This window comes from Lepidochelys olivacea, assembly GCF_965140295.1.
Source record: "Lepidochelys olivacea isolate rLepOli2 genome assembly, chromosome: 4".
NCBI classification, from domain to species: domain Eukaryota; kingdom Metazoa; phylum Chordata; order Testudines; family Cheloniidae; genus Lepidochelys; species Lepidochelys olivacea.
The window spans coordinates 101,125,596-101,148,972 of NC_140414.1; the positions used below are offsets into that span (position 1 = coordinate 101,125,596).

Sequence of the window (23,377 nt, forward strand, 5' to 3'; positions counted from 1 at the left end):
GAAAAACTTGAATGCATCAAACTCTTTAAGTTGGGAGGAAGGGGGTGGGGGACCAGATAACTTCCATCCCAGAATATTGAAAGAACTGGCACATGAGATTGCGAGTCCAGTAGCAAGGATTTAAGGAAATAAATCTATTCACGAAGGGGTAGAACCATATGACTGGAGAATAGCTAATGTTGTACTTATTTTTAAGAAAGGGGGAAAAAAAGTGATCCAGACAATTACAAACCTGCTAGACTGACCTCAGTAGTATTCAAGGTTTTAGAACAAATTGTGAACGAAAGAATAATTAAATTCATACAGGTAAACGGTAAAGCATTTACCAATGGTAGATCATGCTGAACTAACCTAATTTCATCTTTTGAGAAAATAACTTTTACTGCACTTTGCTTATCTAAAAGATTGAATAGGTGAAAAGGCAAATTATTGGACTAGAGAGAGGATACTAGTGGAGTTCCTCAAGGATCAGTCTAGGGACAAATCTTATTCAATATTTTTGTTAATAATCCTGGCACAAAAAGTAGGTGTGTGCTCTTGAAATTTGCTGTTGATACAAAGTTTGGAGGCATCATCATACAGAGGAGGATCAGATTAGTACATAAGATTATCTGAATGACGTTGAAGACTGGAGTGACAGAAATGGGATGAAATTAAATAGTACAAAATGCAAGGTCATGCACTTGGGGTTTAACAATCAGAATTTCTGAAGTGAGCTGTAGCTCACGAAAGCTTATGCTCAAATAAATTGGTTAGTCTCTAAGGTGCCACAAGTACTCCTTTTCTTTTTGCGAATACAGACTAACACGGCTGTTACTCTGAAACCTTTTCTTTTTGCTACAAGCTGGTGGCTCATCAGTTGGAAATGAAAGAGAAGGAGAGACCCCTAGGTGCATAGGTCAATCAGAGGATGAGCAACCAACGTGATGCATCCATGAAAAAGGTAAATGCAATCCTAGGACATATTAGGGGAGACATTTCCAGTGGAGATAGAGAAGTATTAATGACATTGTACAAGGCATTGGTCAGACCTCATCTGGAATACTGTGTACAATTCTGGTCACCCATGCTCAAGAAAGATTAATTCAAACTGGAACAGGTGTAGACAAGAGCTAATTGGATGAATAGAGAAATGGAAGGCCTATTTTATGAGATGAGATTAAAAGAGCTTGGCTTGTTCAGTCTCACAAAAAGAAGGGTGAAAGTGTATATGATTGTTCTCTATAAATACATCAAGGGGGTAAGTACCATGGACAGTGAAGAGCTATTTAAGCTAAAGGACAATGTTGGCACAAGAACAAATGATATAAAATGGCCACGAACAAATTCAGGCTGGAAATTAGAAGGTTTCTAACCATCAGAAGGGTGAGATTCTGGAACAGCCTCCCAGTAGTAGCTGTGGGGGCAAACACTTTAGTTTTGAGAGAGCGGGACACATTTATGAGTGCAATTGCATGACAGGTTTGCCTGTGATGGTGGGGGACAGAGAACAGCAGCCCTGGGGCTCACTTCCAGTTTATGTTCCGAAAGCTCACGCTTCAGGATTTAGCTGGCCACTTGCAGGGATCAGGAAGTGATCTCCCCGCCTCCCATGTGCCCATATATTCTGGGAGGCCTTTTTTTATCTTCTTCCTCTGAAGTATCAGGGATGGCCACAGCTGGAGACAGGACACTTGGCAGGGTGGGCCAGGGCTCTGAGGTGTCACCAAGTATTTTCTCTCTCAGGTGCTTGGCTGGCTGGTTCTTGCTCTAACTGATCACCATAAGTGGGGTTGGAAAGGAATCCCCCTCCCCAGGTCAGATTGGCAGTGACCTTGGGGTTTTGCCTTCCTCAGAAGCATGTGGGTGCAGGTCACTTACCAGAATTATTTCAGTATATCTCATTTAATCGTTTCCTGGCCACTGCTGGGGCCTCACTCACTGATGCACCTCGGTCTGTCCTATTCACTTGCCTCTGGCACCTAATAGTCTAGTTTCCTGTGAGTCTCATTTATTTTGATCTCATTTCCATTGTTGGATTTAGAGTGTGGGTCCTGGGTGACAATGGTGGTGGTAGCAGAGGTCTATCATATGCAAATGATCAGACTAGATCAGCAGTTCTCAAACTGTGGGTCGGGACCCCAAATGGGGTTGCCAGTGCTGGCTTAGACTTGATGGGTTCCAGGGCTAAAGCCTGAGCCCCACTGCCCAGGGCCGAAACCAAAGCCAGAGAGCTTCAGCCCTATGTGGCGTGGCTCAGGTTGCAGGTCCCCTGCCTGGGGCTGAAGCCCTTGAGCTTCAACTTTGGCTCCCCTGCCCAGAGTGGTGAGGCTCAGGCTTTACCCCCCCCCCCCCCGCAACCCAGGGCAGCGGGGCTCGGGCAGGCTCAGGCTTCGGTCCCCACTCCTGGGGTCGTGAAGTAATTTTTGTTGTCAGAAGGGGGTCGCAGTGCAATGAAGTCTGAGAACTGCTGGACTAGATGATCTTGTGATCCCTTTTGGCATTAAACTCTATGACTCTATATATTATTCCATTAAAAAATGTTAGAAGGACATTATTAAGGTTTCAACGTTAAACCCTCAAAAGTTTAAGACATGCCAGAATTAACTGTTCCTGCTCCATTCCTTTGTGTTTCAGATGGGTAAACCACTCCTTCCCTCAAACATAGTTAAAGATGCAAATGGTCAAGCAGCAGCCTAGCAAAAACCTAAGGGCCCATGATGAGAATAGAAGACACTCAGATTTTTATCCAACTTCAAAGGAAAGCAATTGTCACAAAGGTAAGATTGAGCAGAAGATTTTAAAGAAAGGAAGACTTGTATGTGAACTCCCTACCCCTGAAATTCTGAGGGTTCTTTTTTGTTTGTTTTTGGTTTTTTACTTTTACATTAGATTCACAGTTGTTTCATAAAGATACATTTTAGCTTCATGTTTTGGCAAATGAGAAAAGGACTACAGAAGCACATTGCAAATTATCCCAAGATAATGATCTTATTTTATAGCCTCCAATATGATCAGGCATCTGAGGAAGTAAATAAACTTTTCCCATTCTCTCAATACAGGTTCAGAAGGTAATTAATGTGGCTGTTTTCTTCTGCTGCTTTTCCTTACAATTATTTCCTCATCTTCTGTAGACAGAAATATTGCCTCCTGTAAACTTACGAGAGCAGGCAGTGACAGAAAGTCAGTGTCATTACTCACATGCTTAAAGTTAAGCACATACTTAAATGTTTTGCAGGATCATTTTGACAATCAGTTTTGGTCACACATCTTTTTTTTTTTTTAAAGTGTGAAACAAGGGCTGCTAATAATAAAATAAGGCTTTTCCAATGGAAAATGCTTCATAATAGACAGCAAAAATTGCTTATCAGGAGGAACAAGTCCAAATTAGTGACACGATTCGTGAAGATGTACAAGTTTATTTTCAGCCATGAAAGGCCTATGTGAGCTAAGATGATCCTCCCGTAGTGAAAATAAGTGTTAGCATCTTATTTAAAAGCCATTGGCAAGCTTTCTTAGTCTTATCTATCCAAGTGAAAGACAGGAAAATTTTACAAGGTTATATAAGCATCACATACCACCCTAGAACGGGGTGGCCAACCTGTGGCTCTGGAGCCACATGCGGCTCTTCAGAAGTTAATATGCGGCTCCTTGTACAGGCACCGACTCCTGGACTGGAGCTACAGGAGCCAACTTTCCAATGTGCCAGGGGGTGCTCACTGCTCAACCCCTGGCTCTGCCAGAGGCTCTGCCCCCACTCCACCCCTTCCTGCCCCCTCCCCTTCCCCCCCAGAGCTTCCTGCACGCCGCGAAACAGCTCAGCGGGAGGTACGGCGCTGATTGCTGCTGGTGGGTGGAAGGTGCTAGGAGTGGCGGGGAGCTGCTGACATATTACTGTGGCTCTTTGGCAATGTACATTGGTAAATTCTGGCTCCTTCTCAGGCTGGCCACCCCTATTCTAGAGTAACACTCTGCTAGTGTGCTGTTTTCACATCCCCTTAATGTGGATGCATGTTCATAAATTTCCGTTGCCTGAGTAGCTCTCCTACTCCTGTAGGAAACATAAAACTGCTTCCAGTTTCTGAATTGGTATACTCCTCACCTGCAAAGACCATTGGTTTCGCTGATTTAAAGCCTGGCAAAGGCTCCACTGGCTGCTTATGTAAATACAGCGTGTCTCCTATTTGGGCTTCCGTAACCTCTTTCATCCCAGCAATCAGATAGCCCACCTGTCCAGCATATCTAAATAAAATTGGCATTATGTGGAAATATTTATTGTATTTAACAATATTTCAAGTTTTTCCCTCTGCAGTTAGCCCCCTCAGGTGTACGAGCACATAGAATCATAGAATCTCAGGGTTGGAAGGGACCTCAGGAGGTCATCTAGTCCAACCCCCTGCTCAAAGCAGGACCAATCCCCAATTTTTGCCCCAGATCCCTAAATGGCCCCCTCAAGGATTGAACTCACAACCCTGGGTTTAGCAGGCCAATGCTCAAACCACTGAGTGTTCTCCCCCAAAGTGCACATACTCAACCCCGAATTGTTCCTCCCTTGTTTACATATCCCTAGAGACTCTTTACAAATGGATCTAGGACCTAATTACTACTAGAGGTTAAATGTCTTTGTGAGGCTGAGATTTTGGATTTCCAGCCCTACCTGGTTTCCTGTTTGAAGGCAGGGGATGGGAGGTACTTTTCTGACATGTAGGACACAGAAGTAAGCAATACCCACACACTACCAAAGTCAGTTTCAGATACTAGGAAAGGACTGCTTGGGCAAGGAGCAATGTCACCCTTCTGTTTGCCCTCAAACCCCAGTAACTACCTGGGTTGTGGAAGCAGGTGGATCACCATCGTATGCTGCTGGTGGTATGGGAATCCAAGGGAGATGGTTAAATGTAGAGTTGTGCAGTTAGCAAAACAGGTAGTTCAGCCTTCCCCAGCGTCACTGAAAACCTCTGAGAAGGGCCTTTAATCAGCATTCATCTGCAAATGGTGTCAGAAATTACCTCCACTCTTTGACTATGGCAACGTGCTTTCTCTCACGCTGCCGGGAAGATGAACTAGTTTCCAACAGCAGTTGCATCTGGAGACAAACTAAAGGCCTTCCCTGTTTGGGTAGATGAACAGCTTCCTGCCTCACTTGCTTTGACCACACACCCCCTCTCCATGCTGTTCTGCATTGCACTTATGCACAGAACTTCAATGAGTGTCCCTGCAGCAGTTATAAGATGATGCCCCCAACTTCCACTCTTACCCAAGACAGCTTCTATGGGTCAACTGGAGGCTCAGACTACATGTTCAGCATGCTATTCAAGCACTGCTCTGATAGCTTCTGTGCCCCAGATATCAGATCAGTGCCCCCAGAAAATTTAGGTGGAAAAGGACTAGAAAATTTAAAAAAAAAAAAACCCTGAAAAACCCAGTGCACAATTTATTTTTGCTCCATAACAAGTGTGAGCACCAGAGTTATGAGTGCTTTCACAATTAAAATACCATCAGCAGTTAGGCTGCCCATTTAGCTCTAGACACCCTTTAAAAAGAAATCATGTTTCCCTACCTTAAATAAATAAAACCTCTACCTATTTTTACGCCTAAAATGCCCATTCCCCTTCACCTCTCTTCCCCTAGTAGACAGTCTCCAACTCCAAGTAAATGCCAATGATTGTTAAAGAAGCAGGCAGGAGGCTCCCAGACCAACTAGCCGTTATTCTCTTCTCATTTTATCTCAAGGGGGTGTGATTCACCATACATAGGAGTGGTTATGCAGTCTGAAAACCTTTTAAAATCATAAATATAGTTTTAAAATACAAATCAGACTTCAGGATTTTTAGAGGGTGGCTCATTTCATTTTGTTCTGCCACTTTTATTATATTAATGTGATATCACACTGCCAAACGTGTTGGTTTGATGGCAATGCATTGTGTAGTCAAATGGGAGGGATTGTGTGTCCTTGAAAGTAAAGCTTTTATCATCCATTACACACTAAAAATGTGTGAATTGATTGATCATTAAAGGTGCCGGATGGATAACTCAGGAGGCTGAAGGTGTTTTTCCAAAAGTGCCTAAGTGACTTATGATCATAATTCCCATTGAAAGACAACAATATTTTTCACTCCTAAGTCACTTAGGCAGTTTTAAATCGTCTTTTAGTTGAAGAACTGGTATACAATGAGCAACAGCTATGCAGTAAGCTCCTAACCTAAACGTGTGCCTAAGTCATACTGGTAGGGAGACCAGCTCTATAGATGAAAGGGTAGTTCTGTCACCAAACCCATTCAGTCCTTGATTTTTCTGTTCACACTGCAAAGAAGGGTCCCAACAGTGAAGTTGATGGTTTGCATTTATGTGTTGTGAACACTTGCTTACTTGAACTGGACTGAGAATAGCAACTCAAGCCATGAAGCTCCTAGACAGAGAATTTCAGAATGGGATTTTCAAAATGCTCAGCATTGGCCTAATTTTAAATGGAACAGTGAGAAACAATGCTGAGTGCTTTCAAAAATCCTCCCCAATCCCGCCTCAACTGCTGTCCCAGGCTAAAACTGAACAGATGATCTAGAGATTCAAGACATTATATCTGATTATTCCAATACTCCTTTATGATTTTTTTCCCCCCAAAGAACTTCTTACTTACAATTTATGAGTTGGCTGTTCATTTGGGGTCAGAATTCCTACTTCATTAACTTCATAGGTCTTCCTTGTGTGAGCAGACACAATCTTATGTCCTTTCTGAACCTCTCCACCAAAGAGCGCAATGTTAGCTATGACACCCCTGTAGTGGTCGAAGGTGGAGTCGAACACCAAGGCTTTCAATGGGTCACTAATGTTAACACTGGGTCTATTAAGAAAAATGTACAAAATACATTTAATATGTATTAAATAAGAGCATGAACTGTACACTGTTTTTCATTGAAAGTCAAATGTAAATTCATCTATTTCAAAACATTCAAACAAAATGTTCATACAAAAATAGATGCTAGTCTAAGTGCAGCAAACAAAAATCTTGAAGCTGTGTGAAACAGGAGATTGGCTATTTATGGCATACAGAATATTATGAGAAGATTTTTAAGCCATTCCACACTTCTATTTCTGATCGTAAACCTGTGCCAGCAGATTGTTCTCTTAATAATATTAATGTTCCAAATTAAGTGTATATTTTGTTCTTGTCTCTCAGCTTTATTGCAGGATGGCAGACATTAATTTTAAACCATTGCAGTGTTTTTTTTCCCCACGAAAGTTCTGATAATCAAGAATATCACACTGATACAGTTCTTCCATCCCCCACTGACTTCATTATCGTTTGGGTTCTGTTTGGCATTTATCACTGTAGGTAATACCTAATAAGAAACAAACAGAATGAAAAGCAAAATACTGATTCAGAGATGAACTGGGATTTAGCAGCCTCTCTTGACATGCTGACTATGGTCAAATTTCCAAATAAAAGTCTTGATTAAACTGCAGTTCAGGCTGTAAAAGCTGAAAATACGTATTCATAACTCGGGCCCCTGCAACAATTTTAACTAAACAATGTAATGCTCAGAAGAGAGAATGAAAACCTAAAACATTTGATTAAATATAAATATTTTAGAAATTTGTGCTTCCCTGAATCATACTGGGATTGATCTCCAGTTACTTACAAAATAATATCTGGGGAAAGTACATCATTTCTAAAAAGGAAATTTAAATAACCAATCACAAAAATTGTCTTGCAAAAAGAAAAGGAGTACTAGTAGCACCTTAGAGACTAGCCAATTTATTTGAGCATAAGCTTTCATGAGCTACAGCTCATTTCTGTAGCTCACGAAAGCTTATGGTCAAATAAACTGGCTAGTCTCTAAGGTGCCACTAATACTCCTTTTCTTTTTGCAAATACAGACTAACACGGCTGCTACTCTAAAAACTGTCTTGCTTTCTCTATGCTCCCCTGTTTGTGGGCTTACATCAGTAGTGTTCAAATGTAATGGATTTTCTTTCTCTCTCCACTTCATATAATGTTACCTATGTTAATGGTTTTTGTGTTATATTCATCTTTAATAATTCCCATATATACAGTGGTGGGTGGGAGGGAGAGTAAATACATACACGGTTGAAAGGATTTACCAAGCAATGAAAAATTTCTCTTTTCCAAATGTCATTTCTCAAAACGAAATAATCTTGTCCTATTCACCTCAAAAATAAGATTCCTGCCCTTCCACTCCAGTAACAGGAAACCACAAATTGAGAAATTTCATGCAGAATGGATTTGGTATAAGAATTTAAAAGGGCAGCTCAAAAATCTGTCTAGTTACCAAAAGCTAGTTACTATCATAAATAGGCAGAGTCTACCTCTGGCTCCATAAAACACCAAAACTTACGCTGGAACCTTTTCAATAACTTCCTGAAGCACCTTTTCCACATTCGTTCCTAGTTTAGCAGAAATCTAGAACAAGTTCAGAAAAAAAGTTTTATTGGGAATAAGTCTGCTGATATACATTATCTATTAAACGGACAATGCCATCTTCATTTTGACATGTTAAAAGTATGATGCTCAGCTACAGACTCAACGGGCAAGCTGCTGGGCATGTTAACTCAAGACTTTGTTAAACTCTATTAAACATTCCATAGTAGAGAAACAGACACATCTCACGCAGAAGGAAAGACGTCAGGGAAAGAGAACATGATAGAATCTGGCACACCCACAGTACAGGAAATTTCAGAATTTTCCTTGAAGCCTTTATCCATTAGTCCCCAAAATTTGACACTCTATTTGAAAGTGTTTTCATTACTCTTCTGTTTTCTAGATGGACATTAATCTCAAAAAGGACCTTTGCCCTCTCCTTAACACAGTAAGACGAAATATACACTGCATATCGAAAAAGAAAAAATACTCAGGAATTGATTTACTTTTTTAAAGAGTGCACATTTTTCATTTCAGCTCCAGACAGGATTTTAAGAAATTTAATAATCATCCAGTTGCTAAACATCCAGATTTTAAAATTTTTTTAAAAAGATCTTACCCTAATACATTCATCCTTAGAGATATCAAATAGCTTTTCAATTTGTTTCTCAACTCTTTCAGGGTCTGCATTCTTCAAGTCGATCTACAAAACAATATTCCTGTTACACATCTGAAATACTAGTCTCTCTCTCTCTCTCACACACACACACTCTTCTTGCATGTCAGAATTCTAGTTCACCAAAATAAAATTTTATAAAAAATGAGATCATGAATACTGCAAGTAAATAAACAGCTGTCTTTATCAGAAGGATTCATACTAAAGTGTTCCCTAAAATGAGTCTTAAAACAGTCCTCCCATCTTTTAGAGACCTGCATATAACAACAATTCTTATAGAATAGCGCTAACAAGATTGCTAGTAAGGTAAAGACAGGGCGCAAGTTTCAAAATAGCTTTATAAACTACACTATAGCCCAGCACTGTAAAAGTCTATTTGCTTATTCACCTCTGGCAAGATTCTCCCCCGCCCCCCCTTTGGTGCCTTTGAAAGGAATGCTTTACTGCAACAAAAAATTATTAATAAAAAGAAGGCAAGTAGGTTTTGTACTTCAGTTGGAAAAATTAATGTGATGTTGCAAGTCTGCATCTAGCACAAGGGTAAAACACTACTCAGCCTTATTTCCAGCGCAGATATTGAGAAAAAATTTTTACGTCTACACATTTCACTTAACTAGTGAAACAATAACCTATCGCCTGCTTTTCCACCCACACAACCCTACAAGTAGATCTTGTCATTTGTGGAGTGTTTTTCTTAAAAGCTCATTAAAGTATATTTCTTGAATACTGATTAAGAGATAAGCCAAATACTCTCACACACGTATCACCTTTGAAAATAGAAGGGGTGGCGGGACTGAAAATGCATGCTGGAATACAATGAACACCATGGTGGAAGTTAAGTGATCTTTGTAGAAAGCTGGCTGTGTGATTTACCAGAAATTAAAATAAAGACAGAATTCTGTAACAGACTGATGTACAGTGTTTTAAATGAATGCATTTTCATCATGATGGCCTGCAATATTATCGAGCAAATCCATCAAGAAAAAGTACCAACACATTTAACATTAATTTACCTTTCTTCATAGTTTCAGCAGAAGTAATTGAGTGAACAGAGTAAGGGAACACCATCTCACCCACAATGCTGTTTTTCTGTGTTTCTCCAGGTTAAGGTTCAGAGTGAGTCAAGCTCAGAAGTGATGCAAGGTACATGTTCCTAAGTACCTTAAGTTAACATAACTTACACCCCAACGAGCTAAAGATGCACAGTAAACGAGCTGAGGGGACAGTTTAACTTATCATAGAATCATAGAATATCAGGGTTGGAAAGGACCTCAGGAGGTCATCTAGTCCAACCCCCTGCTCAAAGCAGGACCAATCCCCAATCAAATCATCCCAGCCAGAGCTTTGTCAAGCCTGACCTTAAAAACTTCTAAGGAAGGAGATTCTACCACCTCCCTAGGTAACGCATTCCAGTGTTTCACCACCCTCTTAGTGAAAAAGTTTTTCCTAATATCCAACCTAAACCTCCCCCACTGCAACTTGAGACCATTACTCCTTGTCCTGTCCTCTTCTACCACTGAGAATAGTTTAGAACCATCCTCTCTGGAACCACCTCTCAGGTAGTTGAAAGCAGCTATCAAATCCCCCCTCATTCTTCTCTTCTGCAGACTAAACAATCCCAGTTCCCTCAGCCTCTCCTCATAACTCATGTGTTCCAGACCCCTAATCATTTTTGTTGCCCTTCGCTAGACTCTCTCCAATTTATCCACATCCTTCTTGTAGTGTGGGGCCCAAAACTGGACACAGTACTCCAGATGAGGCCTCACCAATGTCGAATAGAGGGGGACGATCACGTCCCTCGATCTGCTCGCTGTGCCCCTACTTATACATCCCAAAATACCATTGGCCTTCTTGGCAACAAGGGCACACTGCTGACTCATATCCAGCTTCTCATCCACTGTCATCCCTAGGTCCTTTTCCGCAGAACTGCTGCCTAGCCATTCGGTCCCTAGTCTGTAGCTGTGCATTGGGTTCTTCCGTCCTAAGTGCAGGACCCTGCACTTATCCTTACTGAACCTCATCAGATTTCTTTTGGCCCAATCCTCCAAACTTACACCCTCCAGTTTGGTTTTGCCTTTACTAGGATTTAAGGGAGTTGTTAAAACACATTAGCTAGAACTCTGACGTATCCTAAAACACTAGCATAGACAAGGCTGTATAAGCTTAACGTCCACTGTGTGGGGAATCTTTCATTGCTGTCACCCAAGTAAAGTTCCTACCTCTCATACTGTGTAAAATGACACCTTTCACAGCAACTAAAATTCACTGCAAATAGCTTAAAATACTAAACAGGGGATAACTCTCTATTTGCAACTATATTTATTTCAGATTGACCGATTAAAACACGAGTAAACTTCACTCCATCTTTTGTTGCATTCTTCAATTTGGTGATACATTTCTTGTATTTCATAATTTTGTCACGGTTATGTAAAAACTGCTATTTATATAAGTCTAAAACATTATTACCTTGTTTATAACAGGAATTATTGCCAGCTGTGCTTCAAAAGCAAGATAGAAGTTTGCCATCGTTTGTGCTTGAATACCCTGGAAAGTATTCATAAACAACATTTTATTACCCAATACTACTGTGTTTTATTACCCAATACTACATTCTGTGTTTGGGGTATTAACAGAAAGAAGCCTATTTTCCTATTACACACATCCCTTCTTTTTGGGAGGTGTTATTTTCTTTAATTGGTTTTCAATAATACACCTATTTCCATGCTTTTTATATTACCATTATCTAAAAGTGTAACAGAGGATACTCATAATGTAATAGTAAATTTATTAATGCTGAAAAATAATTCCCTTCTACGATAGTGTATGAACCTAGTCCTGTTTAAACGATAATTGGATGACACCTAATATTAAGGTTCTGTTTATAAAAGGTTAAAAAGTAATAGATATTTTAATAAAGCAATTGTTAGAGAATCCAGGAGGTCAATAATCACCTACTACTGATGTATTTATAACTAGAGCAGTACAAATAACTGATTTGTTAGTTGGTTGGCAGTTCTGTAAAAAAAATCATTTGTGGTCAACCAAAACTGAATTTTTTCAGAATTTCCAGTGAATCGAAAATTTGGAAAAAATTTCAGGTCAAACAAAACATCCCATTCAACTTGCAACAAAAAAATTTGGTTTCGGCATTGTTAAATTTAATTTAGGCAGCTAGGTATGAGATTAAGTCCAAGACCTCCATGGTACCATTTTCCAAAATGCTTCCATTTACACATACACAGAACCAGAAAAACAGGCAGAACCGGAAGGTTTCAACAAATGGATGAGATGATAGTATAGGGAGGAGGGGTTTAGGTTTATTAGTAACCGGGGAACCTTTTTGTGAAAAGAGGAGCCTATGCAGGACGGATGGATTCCACCTAAACCAAAGAGGAACAAAAACTGCTGGCATGTAAAATTAAAAGATTGTAGAGGATTTTTTAAAGTAAGGGCAAGGGGAAAGCCAACAGGTGCAGAGGTACACACTATTTGGGCAAAGACGTCCTTTAAGAATAGGTTGACCAGACGTCCCAATATTGCAGCTTTGGACGCTCTGGTGTTTTTCGGGGGGGTTTTTGCGCTTCGGCAACTCGACTCCGGCCGGTTTTTATTATTTTTTTTTGCTTCCCCCATGTGTCCCAGTATTCTGTTGGTTTCATCTGGTCACCCTATTTACGAATGAATTTATTAAAGGGGGAACTCTATATCCAAGTAAAGAGGATAGGAAAGATTTTGATAAAGTACAGGTAGGAGCTAGTGTGGAACAGTCAAAAGAAACAGTTCCATTCAAACATCACACATGAAGACAAGCAATTGAATACTGACAAAATGTACAAGTGCCTATATACAAATGCTAGAAGTCTAAAAGTACTAAGATGGGTGAATTGGAATGCCTGGCATTAAATGAAAATATTGATGTAACAGAAATCCCGGACACTTGGTGGAATGAAGATAATCAATGGTGCATGGTAATCCCAGGATACCAAATATACACAAATGACAGAGTAGGTCATTCTGGTGGGGGGAGTGGCACTGTATGTGAAAGAAAGCACGGAGTCAAACTAAAAATCTTAAATGACTCAAACTGTACCATAGCATCTCTAAGGATAGAAATTCCATGCTTGAACACTAACAGTATAGCAATAGGAATATACTACCTACCACCCGACCAGGATGATGACTGACTGTAAAATGCTCAGGGAGATTCAAGGGACTACAAAAACAGAAAACCCGACAGTAACAGGTTTCAATTATGTCTCCTAAGGAAGGGATGCTGACACCATAAACGACTGTTTCTAGAGCAGCTTGTCCTACAACCCACAAGAGGAGGAGCAATTCTTGATTTAATCCTAAATGGAACAGAGAATCTGATTGACAAGATGAATATAGCTGAACCGCTCAGTAATTAAATTTAAACATCCTGGGGGGAGAGAATGAAAAAACCCTCACCAGAGTACCATTTAACTTCAAAAAGGGGAATTACACAAAAATGAGGAAGCTACATAGACAGAAATTAAAAAGAAAAGTCATAAGGGTGAAATGCCAGCAAACTGCATGGAGACTACTTAAAAACACTGTAATAGAGGCTCAAACTAAATGAAAACCCCAAACAAACCAAAAAACCCAATAAAATAACCAAAAAATGCCACCATGGCTGAACAGCAAAGTAAAAGGCAGTCTGAGGCAAAAAGGCATCCTTTCAAATTGAAAATCAAATCTTACTCAGGAAAATAGAAAGGAGCATAAAATCAGGCAAGTCAAGCATAAAAGTATAAGGTAACAGGCCAAGAAAGAATTTGAAGAGCAACTGGCTAAGGACAGAAAAACTAAGAGCAAAAAAATTTTAAGTACACCAGAAGCAGGAAGCATGCCCAAAAATCAGTGGGGTCACCAGATGATTGAGGTGCTAAAGGAGCACTCACGGAAATCAAGGCCATTGCAAGAAGCTAAATGATTTCTTTGCATCGGTCTTCACTGAAGAGGATGTGGGGAGATCCCCACAGCAGAGCCATTTGTTGTCTTGGGTAACAAATCTGAGGAACAGTCACAGATTGAGGTGTCAATACAGGAGGCTTGGGAACAAATTGATAACTTAAACAATAAGAAGTCACCAGCACCAGCTGATATCCACCTAAGAGCTCTGAAGAAATGCTAACATGGTATTACAGAACTACTGTGTTACATAGCCTATTGCTTAAATCAGCTTCTGTGACCAGCCAGATAACCAGGCTGAGTGGCAGGCAGCCAAAGGAGTAGCTGCAGAGGAAACAGCCAATTCGGGCAGTGGCTGCAGACAATCAGGGCCCAGCCAGCCATATAAAAGGAAGCTGCAGACCAGAGTGAGTTAGTCTACTGCAGGGAGCCCTAGGGAGAAGACTGGCATCCTAGAGGGCTACAGAGAGACCAGTACCGGGGATGGCCGGGTGCTAGCAAGGAAGGAGCGGCCCAGCTGTGGACTGCCAAGTCGCTGTGAGGAGTGGCCGGACTCTTGTTGGAGTCCCCTGGGGGGACCAGCTGTTGACATGGCCGGAGGGCTGTGCCAGGAAGCAGATGCCAAGAGAAAGGAGCCGTGACGGGTCTGCATTTGGAGGAGAGGATGGAAGAGCCACCACCACCTGAGGATGCACCCTCTAGGACTGAGTTAATTCCTGAGACGCCCAAGGAGGCGGCACCAGTGTGGTGAGTGACCCCGTGAGGGTAGCTAAGTCACACCAATTTTTTAAAAAAGCTCCAGCGGGGAGCAATTACAGGTTGGTAAGCTTAACTTCAGCATCAAGAAAACAGGTTGTAACTACAGCAAAAACACAGAATCATCAGACACTTAGATGAACATATGCTGGGAAAGGATCAACATGGCTTTTATAAAGGGAAATCATGCCTCACCAATCTAGTATAATTCTTTGAGGGGATCAACAAACATGTGGCTAAAGGTGATCCAGGGGATATAGCATACTTGGACTTTCAGAAAGCTTTTGACAAGGTCCCTCACCAAAAGCTCTTAAGCAAAATAAGCAGTTATGGGATAAGGGGGAAGGTCCTCTCATGGATCAGCAACTGCCTAAAAGATAGGAAACAGGATAGGAATAAATGGTCAACTTTCACAATGAAGGGAGGTAAGTAACAGGGTCCTCCAAGGATCTGTACTGGGACCTGTGCTGATCAACATATTGATAAATGATCTGGAAAACGGGGTGAGTGGTGAGGTGGCAAACAATACAAAATTCCTCAAAATAGTTAAGACCAAATCTGACTGTAAAGACTTAAAAAGGATCTCACTAAACTAGGTGACTGGGCAACAAAATGGCAGATGAAATTCAGTGTTAAGTGTAAAGTAGTGCACACTGGAAAAAATAATCCCAACTACACGTACAAAGCAATAGTCTAAATTAGCTGTAACGACTCAAGAAAGAGATCTTGGAATCATCGTGGATAGTTCTCTGAAAACATCCGCTCAATGTGCAGTTGCAAGCAAAAAAGCAAACAGAATGGTAGGAACCATTAGAAAAGGGATAGATAAGACAAAAAATATCATAATTCACTATCTATGTATTCAATATATTCATAAATGATTTGAATAATGGCAGAGAATACACTTAGTTTGCAGATATTAATGTTTGAAACATGGTTATAACCGCTAATAATCATTAGCCCTTTATAAACTATTTATAAATGAAACCTCAATATAAAGTATGACAGATAATTGTACAAATCAATCTCATTTCAGTGTTCTATAGCTCCATTATTGGGAAGCACTTCAGGTTTCAACTGCACATCCTATTTGAAATTAAAGTTTAAACAAACACAGTTTAACACTATTTACCTGCCTACAACTACTGACTTGGGTCCACTTTCAGAAATATAGCAACATCTAATGTTATTTGATATCCTGTTGCTTTAACAAGATGAATTTTCCTGAAAATAACTGTTTACTAGATATCTATTCTGGCCCTCTGAAGAGGCACAAATACCAGAGTTATATTTTTAGCTAGTATAGCTAAACTAGTATACTAGTTTACCAGTTAACTAGTATAGTTTTTAGCAATCGTATACTATAGAGTTGCTCCCCAAAGCAAAATTTTAAATTCAAAATCTAACAGTTTGAAGTGCTGCTGACTGTATCCCAAAACTAAACAAAATGAGTATACTTGTCTTACACTGGTCTGATTTGCATTGTTACTGCATCAGAATTCCAGAATCAACTTGGCTCTGGGGGCTTTATCCTGTGAGCTGCCGAGCACTTCCTGGAAGAAGCTGAGTGCCTTCATCTTCACAGACTTTAATGGAGTTGAAGGCACTCAACAGCCCAGAGGATGAGTTCAGCACTTTGTAGGAAGCAGGGGACGAATCCTGCAATATTACTGGTTAAGCTTATTACATGTTCATTTCATAGAACTAGCATATCCACAGGCGCATGTCTAACTGGTACTTCCTAAGTCATTTTCTCATTCTTTGCTGAGGTGGCAATAGCGCTTTTTCCAAAGGGTAACAAAAAAGTGGAAGTTTAAGCGACTTAGGAAACCTCATAAGGTAATACTTTTTATTACGCAGAACATAAGAATTTGGAACTCTACCTCATTTGCATCCACTACAAGAATGACACCTTGACAGGCAGACAGTGACCGTGATACTTCATAGCTAAAATCTACATGACCCTGTGAAGAAAAATTGGTATTTAAAACACCAAGTACAACTTTAACTAGAATCATTTGCAGTAGGAGTCTGGTTGATTTCATCTGTATGATATTAACACATCAGCTCAAGCCCCTGTGGAGGAAAAATATTCAGGATTAATTTACAAATTTAATAGCACAGAATGATGGGCAAACCTAACATTTAAAAAGAGTAAGAGTATTTTAAAGTAAGGACATTTAGGGTTCATATGATTTTTAGCAATATTTAATACTTAACTTACTGGTGTGTCAATGAGATTTAAGAGGTAGTTCATTCCTTCATAACTGTAAAAGAGAGATGCAGTCTGTGCCTTAACTGTGATCCCTCTTTCCCGTTCCACTTGCAGTTTATCCAGCACTTGTTTATTTTGGTCAGTTTTAGCAATTGTTCCTAAAAACACGTTTTAAAAATTGAATTAGGATCTTATTTTACGCAAGTATAATTTTGCACTATCTAAAAGGAGTATAATAGTTTCTAATACAGACCATAGCAAACTACTGAGTGATCCAAGGGGAAACGATTCCTTCCCCAAAATTTAAATATAGATTTAAATGGTGACTTTATGTAAGAGCAAAGCTCGACAAATCCACTTTCCAAAGGCACACAGGACACTTTCCTTCATGAGTGGGGCTTATCCATCAGTTTATGCAGAATCTAAGCTTTTGATTAAAATAAAAGTTTCAAGATCTTGTGATTACAAAAATAACTTCTTGTAATGTGAAATGATGCAGTGTTATGTTTCTGAAGCTACAGACACCCTGAGGGAGGCTAAAGACCTATAAATCATACTCCAGACCATAGCCTGGGAGTTCCTTTGGGGTCGGGGTCGAAGGAATTCTTACCCCTTGGATCATTCAATAGCAGCACACTTCCTTCATGTCTACTAGAAATCCAACCTCACAAATGAAGCAGCATCTCTGCCACTTGCACCTTTTCTACTTCGGGCATGAAACAGTCAGCAGATCTGCATAACAGCAGAGACCCCACAGGATCTGCACTGAATTCTTAATGTGCACACTGCAGAGACAGGTCAACAAATGGGTGTGCATTCCCAGCATACACTCACCCAGAATATAATATAGCCATACTGATTTCACTAAAGCTACACCGCCATAATCATGAAACAAGGTCCACTACTTGTTCCTAAGAGTGATGTGAACTAGAGCAGGTTGAAACATTTTCATCTAAATGAAATTTCTGTGTAACGTGCTATATTGTTAAAGCCTAAATATTTTGTAGATATGTAGCATTTCCACAAAATTTTGCCAGGAATGTTTTTGAGCCTGGGGCACATAGAGAGAAGAACTAAATCAGACAGAGAAGAGCGATGAACCTGGATCTCCCACATCTCAGCCCAGTACACCAAGCTATAAAGTATGTGACACATACCTTACCCTGACCATTCCATTTTCACAAGAACATACAAAAGACTTTTTTGCTCCAAAGTCAGTCAGCAATATCTGCCACCATCGAAATGGGAGGGATGACCCTGAAGTACTTGTGTTAAATTTTACCCCTCAAAACCATTCTCTTAATTTCCAGGTTTTAACAGTCCCCTTCTGACTGCCCAAAATTTTCTATGCCCTTCAAACTCTGACAATAAGTACAATAAATATTGTAGGTACTGACCTACTTATTGTTTGTCAGGAGTTGCACAGAGACCACTACATTTCTAAATATAATCTATTCATCCCACTCCCCAACACATCCCCTCCCTGGTTCTTTTCCACCCTCCTCGTTTTATTGTTTGTTTGTCTAGTTGAGATTATTTTGCAATACACCAAAATCTATCTTGCTGTACAACTGATGGTGTATGTACATGAGAAGCCCAGGACTAGAACAGCATGGATATTAGAGATGCTGTGGTAGAACTGTACTAGGAAGTCTGCACAGTGCCTGCCCACATAAGAAGTACAGATAACTAAAAACACCATGTCTAATCACAATGCTTACCTGTAATTTCCAATAGCCTGTCTGCTAGAGTGCTTTTGCCATGGTCTACATGAGCTATGATACTGAAATTTCTAATATTTTCAACAGGAAATATAGACGTATCCAGTTTTTCCTGAAAAACATAAAATGTAGAGATTCCTATTCACAAACAGATTAGGGTGTAATTTCACAAACCAGGGTGCAGAATGATACTGTATACATGAAACTAGTAACTCCTCATTCCCTTGTTTTTTTGGAACTTGAAAAACAGTTTCATCGTTACTTCTCCTCCATCTCCTCTTCCTTTCCCCATCAGGGTTTGCATTGCCACTGAAGTCTGTTTCAGTAACTTGTACAAACATTTGTGAGATTAGTACATGAACAGCTACCATTAAATCTATTCAATGTTCTATTGGGACAAAAACATAAATAGAGTATTTTGAAGCAGCTTTGCACATGTTTAAGCATTCTAAAATAATTCTGAGGACAAGCTAGGGAATAGGGTAAATAGTGCAAGTGTTTCAGACACTAGGTAATTGAGATTATGCTATGGCTCACCTTTTCATTCTGTGAAGTTTCATTTCCAGCTGCAAGTGTAACCTGAGCAATTAATTCCACTACACAATTAGTCTTTTCGGAACCATTCCCCCAATAATTACTAAGTATCAATTCTATTAAACTACCAAGAGGAAGGAGAGTTAGAGGGCAAAGAAAAGACACACAAATAGCTTTTCAAAGACAGACTGGTCACCAACTCGCCAGTTCAGGCACTGGAGGTAGAAAGTTGGAACGAGGTGACAGACAGAAGAGGACCAAGTCACCTAAACCAAAAAAAAAAAAAAATCTGGACACGGTCCTTACTTATGACCCTCTTTATATATTAGTCAAAGAATGTCAAACTTATTCCTGGAGCGGACTGAATTGCATTTTTAGCTGTAGGGAGAACCAGGATATAAACTGAGGCATGCATATGAGCAATCCAAAGTGGAACTCTCACTAATATCAGCAGGTAGCGTGCAAAGACTTAGGGAAGACTATGCCGCTACGTATTAAGATTCGTTAATTAGTCAATATTTTATTGACCCATTCAGCAAGAAAATATGCTCAGCTTCATGATCCCTCCTATTTCTGTCTCTTCCTTCCTCATACTACTTTGGTTCACTGCCTCCTCTGCTTCTTTCTCGCATCTATATTTGCTTTCCTGCAGCAATTTACCCCCACCCAACCCTTTCCCCATCCTATCTGCTAATACTTGCAAAATAAAATGCTGCCTTTTAAAGTGACAGTCTTCGGTATTAACATCCCAATAAGTTTAACTGGAGTTGTGGGGTGTTAACACCTAACAGTTATTTTGAACTATCTGCAGATGCAGGAAAAACAGTGTATAAATGCTTACATTTAGAAAATACATTTACAACTTTTTTAACCTTAATAAACGTTTAAATTCTGCAGAATGTGAATATGCCAGCCGGCCATGTAAGTACATCAAGTGGCCAATCAAGTCCTTTTTGGAGGGATGTTATAAATTTCTGAAGCAAACTTTGTTCTGTGGCTGACTTTTAGCCTTCGTTCAGCTATAAAGATTGCGCAACTGAGTCTCAGAACCCAATTATGTAAATCTTTAGGCAAAAAAGTCTCCCACTGACTTCCATGGGTGATATCCGTATAAAGACTGCAGGATCAGATCCTAAGTCTCCTATATAGGCCATTTTCTGGGCCATGTAACAGGCACTGTTATGCATGCTGTAACTCATTTTTCCCCCCAAAAAAACAAAACTCATGCACTGTTCAGGGACTGCTTAGTCTCCAACTGCACTGAATTAGAGTACTGTTAGAAGCAAAAAAGCAATATTGCTGCTGCAATATGCTATCACACTATGTTCAGCAGAAATAATGGGACCTCTTTTTGTTTGTTCTTTAAAAGGGAAAGAATGCACAAAAAACTCAGAACAGTAAATAGATAAGCTATCCTTCCATGTCTATTGCCAAACATTTTGGAGCCTTTTAAGTTATGGTAATACTAGCACTCTGCTTTGTTTTAAAAGTATGCAAATATTGACTAATCAAACCTCAAATACCCACAAGTTCAGTAAGAGTTCCCATCTTACAGATGGGGAAACATAGGTGAGCTTGCCCAAGCAGCAAGTGAGTGGCAGAGCCACAATTAGGACTCAAGTACCTAGCTCCCAATTTGAGCTCAGACCATTAGACACAGTTGAGTTTCAAACTTTATTTAGAACCAGAGCAAACATTAAAATCCAACTGACTGAAAATAGGCAAGCACCAAAACAACATTTTTGGGAAATGATTGATATGAATACACTATCTTTTGAAGCAGTGAACTGACCATAGTTATGCTTACAAAAATGCCAGCTCAATACCGTTCTGCTGTATTCCAATGAAATTCGGTTTGTTTGTTACATTCTTGTAAGCCACCTTAATTTTTAAAAGGTGCTAGATCAGTCATTAAGTTTGCTGTAAATGTTGGACATACCACACTTTTTATGAAAAATACAAAGCTTGATACTTTTTCCGTGGGGTGACAATTACATATTTTGTACAATTTACATTTATTTAAATTTGTACAAATAAAATTACCTATCATCATCAAGATAATCAACTATTCAGGATGTAATCCTGAAGGTTTATGGAAGTATTGCAAGATCAGTGACTAGAGCTGAGACAGTTGTAAGAACGTAGCATAACCCACCTTTTACTAGAACTGATGTAAGTTAAGGGTGAAAATACAGAACACAGATATACATAGCAGTGCCAGCCCAATGATGAAGACTCCCCACTCTCTTCCTCATGAAAGTAAAAGCTTGAGTTGTGTGGGTTTTTTTGTTTTTTTCTGAGCTGGGGAAGGGAGGGAGCATGAACCATCCCAGCTACTATGTATGGAAAATACTCAAATTTCCTTGATGTTCCTGCTTGTTCTCTTACTAAGGACAATAAACTTTTTTTTTTTTTTAAAACAACACAAGAAATTGAACCAGGAACCACAAATAGCAACTCCTTACTAAAACATTCCAAATCTACACTGCAACTACTGTGCTGCAGCTGTGCAGCTATAGACACTTCATAGGTCCATGTAAACGTTTTTTTTTTTCTGTCAATATAGCTAAATACTTCTCAGAAGCAGCAGCTAGATCATCGATTCACTGTGTCTACTGTGGGAGTCAACCTAACTATATTTCACAGGGCTTAAAATCTGGACAACATAGCTAGGTCAACCTAAGTTTTGAGGTAGACCAGGGCTTATACACAACCAGGGTCAGGGAGGAGAAAGGCAGATGCTGGCCACTGAATATGCACAGAAATCCCTGCTATTGGCAGTGAGTACTGTTAAGTGACCTAGATTTACAGTGGGGTGGGAGGAGGTATTGTTTCATGATCTCTGTGTGTATATAAAGTCTGCTGCAGTTTCCACGGTATGCATCCGATGAAGTGAGCTGTAGCTCACGAAAGCTCATGCTCAAATAAATTGGTTAGTCTCTAAGGTGCCACAAGTACTCCTTTTCTTTTTGCGGATACAGACTAACAGGGCTGTCACTCTGAAACCTGTTCCTGTAATTATTTTATGACCAGTCTTCTCATGCTGGGGGAGGGGTGTGTCAAGAACATGTCAGCAAGTCGCAGCCATCTTGCCTATCCCATACTGCTAAATAGGAAAAGGGGTCACAACATAGAAATGCTTGAGAACACTGCTTAACAGGAAGGCTTAATTCACTCTGTCTGATGTATGCATTAAATGCAAACAGGGGTTAATCCTCGCAAACAGCGTGAGTTAGGCCTTCTTGCTAAGAGGAGAAATAAAAGTTAAAGGGCCAAGGAGACATCCACTTGGGTTAAAGGGATTTCCATCCCCTACCCTACAGTAGTACTAGTTTTCAAATATTGTATCTATTTCCAACAAAAAAAAAAGCTCATCACCTTCTTATGAGAACTATAGGGACTGGAGAACACAACATGATCCGCGGGGCATTTTTCCATCCACGGTTGAGGGCATAACAAAGCAGCACCGCTACAAGCGCGCCGCAGCCTGCCCCAGACCCCCGCTGCCCTGGTCACAAGCGACAACATGCTGTCCCGAGGGGCAGGGATCACACGCAGCCCGCGCGGAGGCAGCGGCCACGCGGGGCTCAGCCGCGGGCTCCGCAGAACCGCCTCCGCTCCGTCCGGCTCAGGGGAGCGGCGGGATCCATCCAGGGGAAGCTTCAGCGGGACCTGCCCCGCCCAGGGGCAGCGGCGGGAGCCTGCGGCAGGAGAGACGGGAGCAGAGTCACACTCGGGCCAAGCGGCGCGAGCCCGCTCCCCGGCCAGCCGCACCGGCTTGTCAGCGCGTCCCTGTCCCGGGGGCCCGGCTCAGCCGCTCCCTGCTAGCCCCGCACGGCTGGCGCAGCGCCCGCGGGGCCGGGGCCGGGGCCGGGGCCGGTCGCCGCGGGGGGCTCTCACCGCCAAGCCGCACGAGCCAGTCGCTGCCCGGGGCCAAAGCCCCAGTCCCAGGCCGCCCCCTGCGCGCGCGCCGGTGAGAGGCTGACCCGGAAGCACAAGGGCGAGCCGGGGGCCAGGAGGGGCAGCGGCCTCTGTAGCAACTGCGCACGCGCGGAGTCGGCTTTAAGGGCGGTGGGGGAAGCAGCTGCCCTTTCTCCTGGTCCTGCCCCTCAGGGCACGTCTACCCCGCGGCCGTCCGTCCACCTCCGTGAGGGCAACGTACTGCGCATGCCTGCAGTAGCCGC

The 23,377-nt window shown here is 41.1% G+C and overlaps 1 protein-coding gene across 2 annotated transcripts in view; it reads right to left on the reverse strand.

Moving 5' to 3' along the window:
- The window catches only part of GUF1 (GTP binding elongation factor GUF1), a 47,323-nt gene extending 23,946 nt beyond the window's left edge, over positions 1-23,377 (reverse strand). The window contains exons 1-10 of one of the 2 annotated variants that reach the window (XM_084627244.1): positions 23,356-23,377; positions 22,572-22,894; positions 18,660-18,771; positions 16,948-17,096; positions 16,607-16,687; positions 11,502-11,579; positions 8,979-9,062; positions 8,337-8,401; positions 6,617-6,820; positions 4,082-4,221 (exon numbers count right to left, since the gene is read on the reverse strand). In XM_084627244.1, coding sequence (XP_084483370.1) covers positions 4,082-4,221; positions 6,617-6,820; positions 8,337-8,401; positions 8,979-9,062; positions 11,502-11,579; positions 16,607-16,687; positions 16,948-17,096; positions 18,660-18,771; positions 22,572-22,894; positions 23,356-23,362 — 1,243 coding nt within the window. In that variant the 5' untranslated portion in view covers positions 23,363-23,377. Of the gene's footprint in view, positions 1-4,081; positions 4,222-6,616; positions 6,821-8,336; positions 8,402-8,978; positions 9,063-11,501; positions 11,580-16,606; positions 16,688-16,947; positions 17,097-18,659; positions 18,772-22,571; positions 22,895-23,093; positions 23,288-23,355 lie in introns of those variants that run through there. The other variant, XM_084627245.1, reaches the window with a different exon arrangement.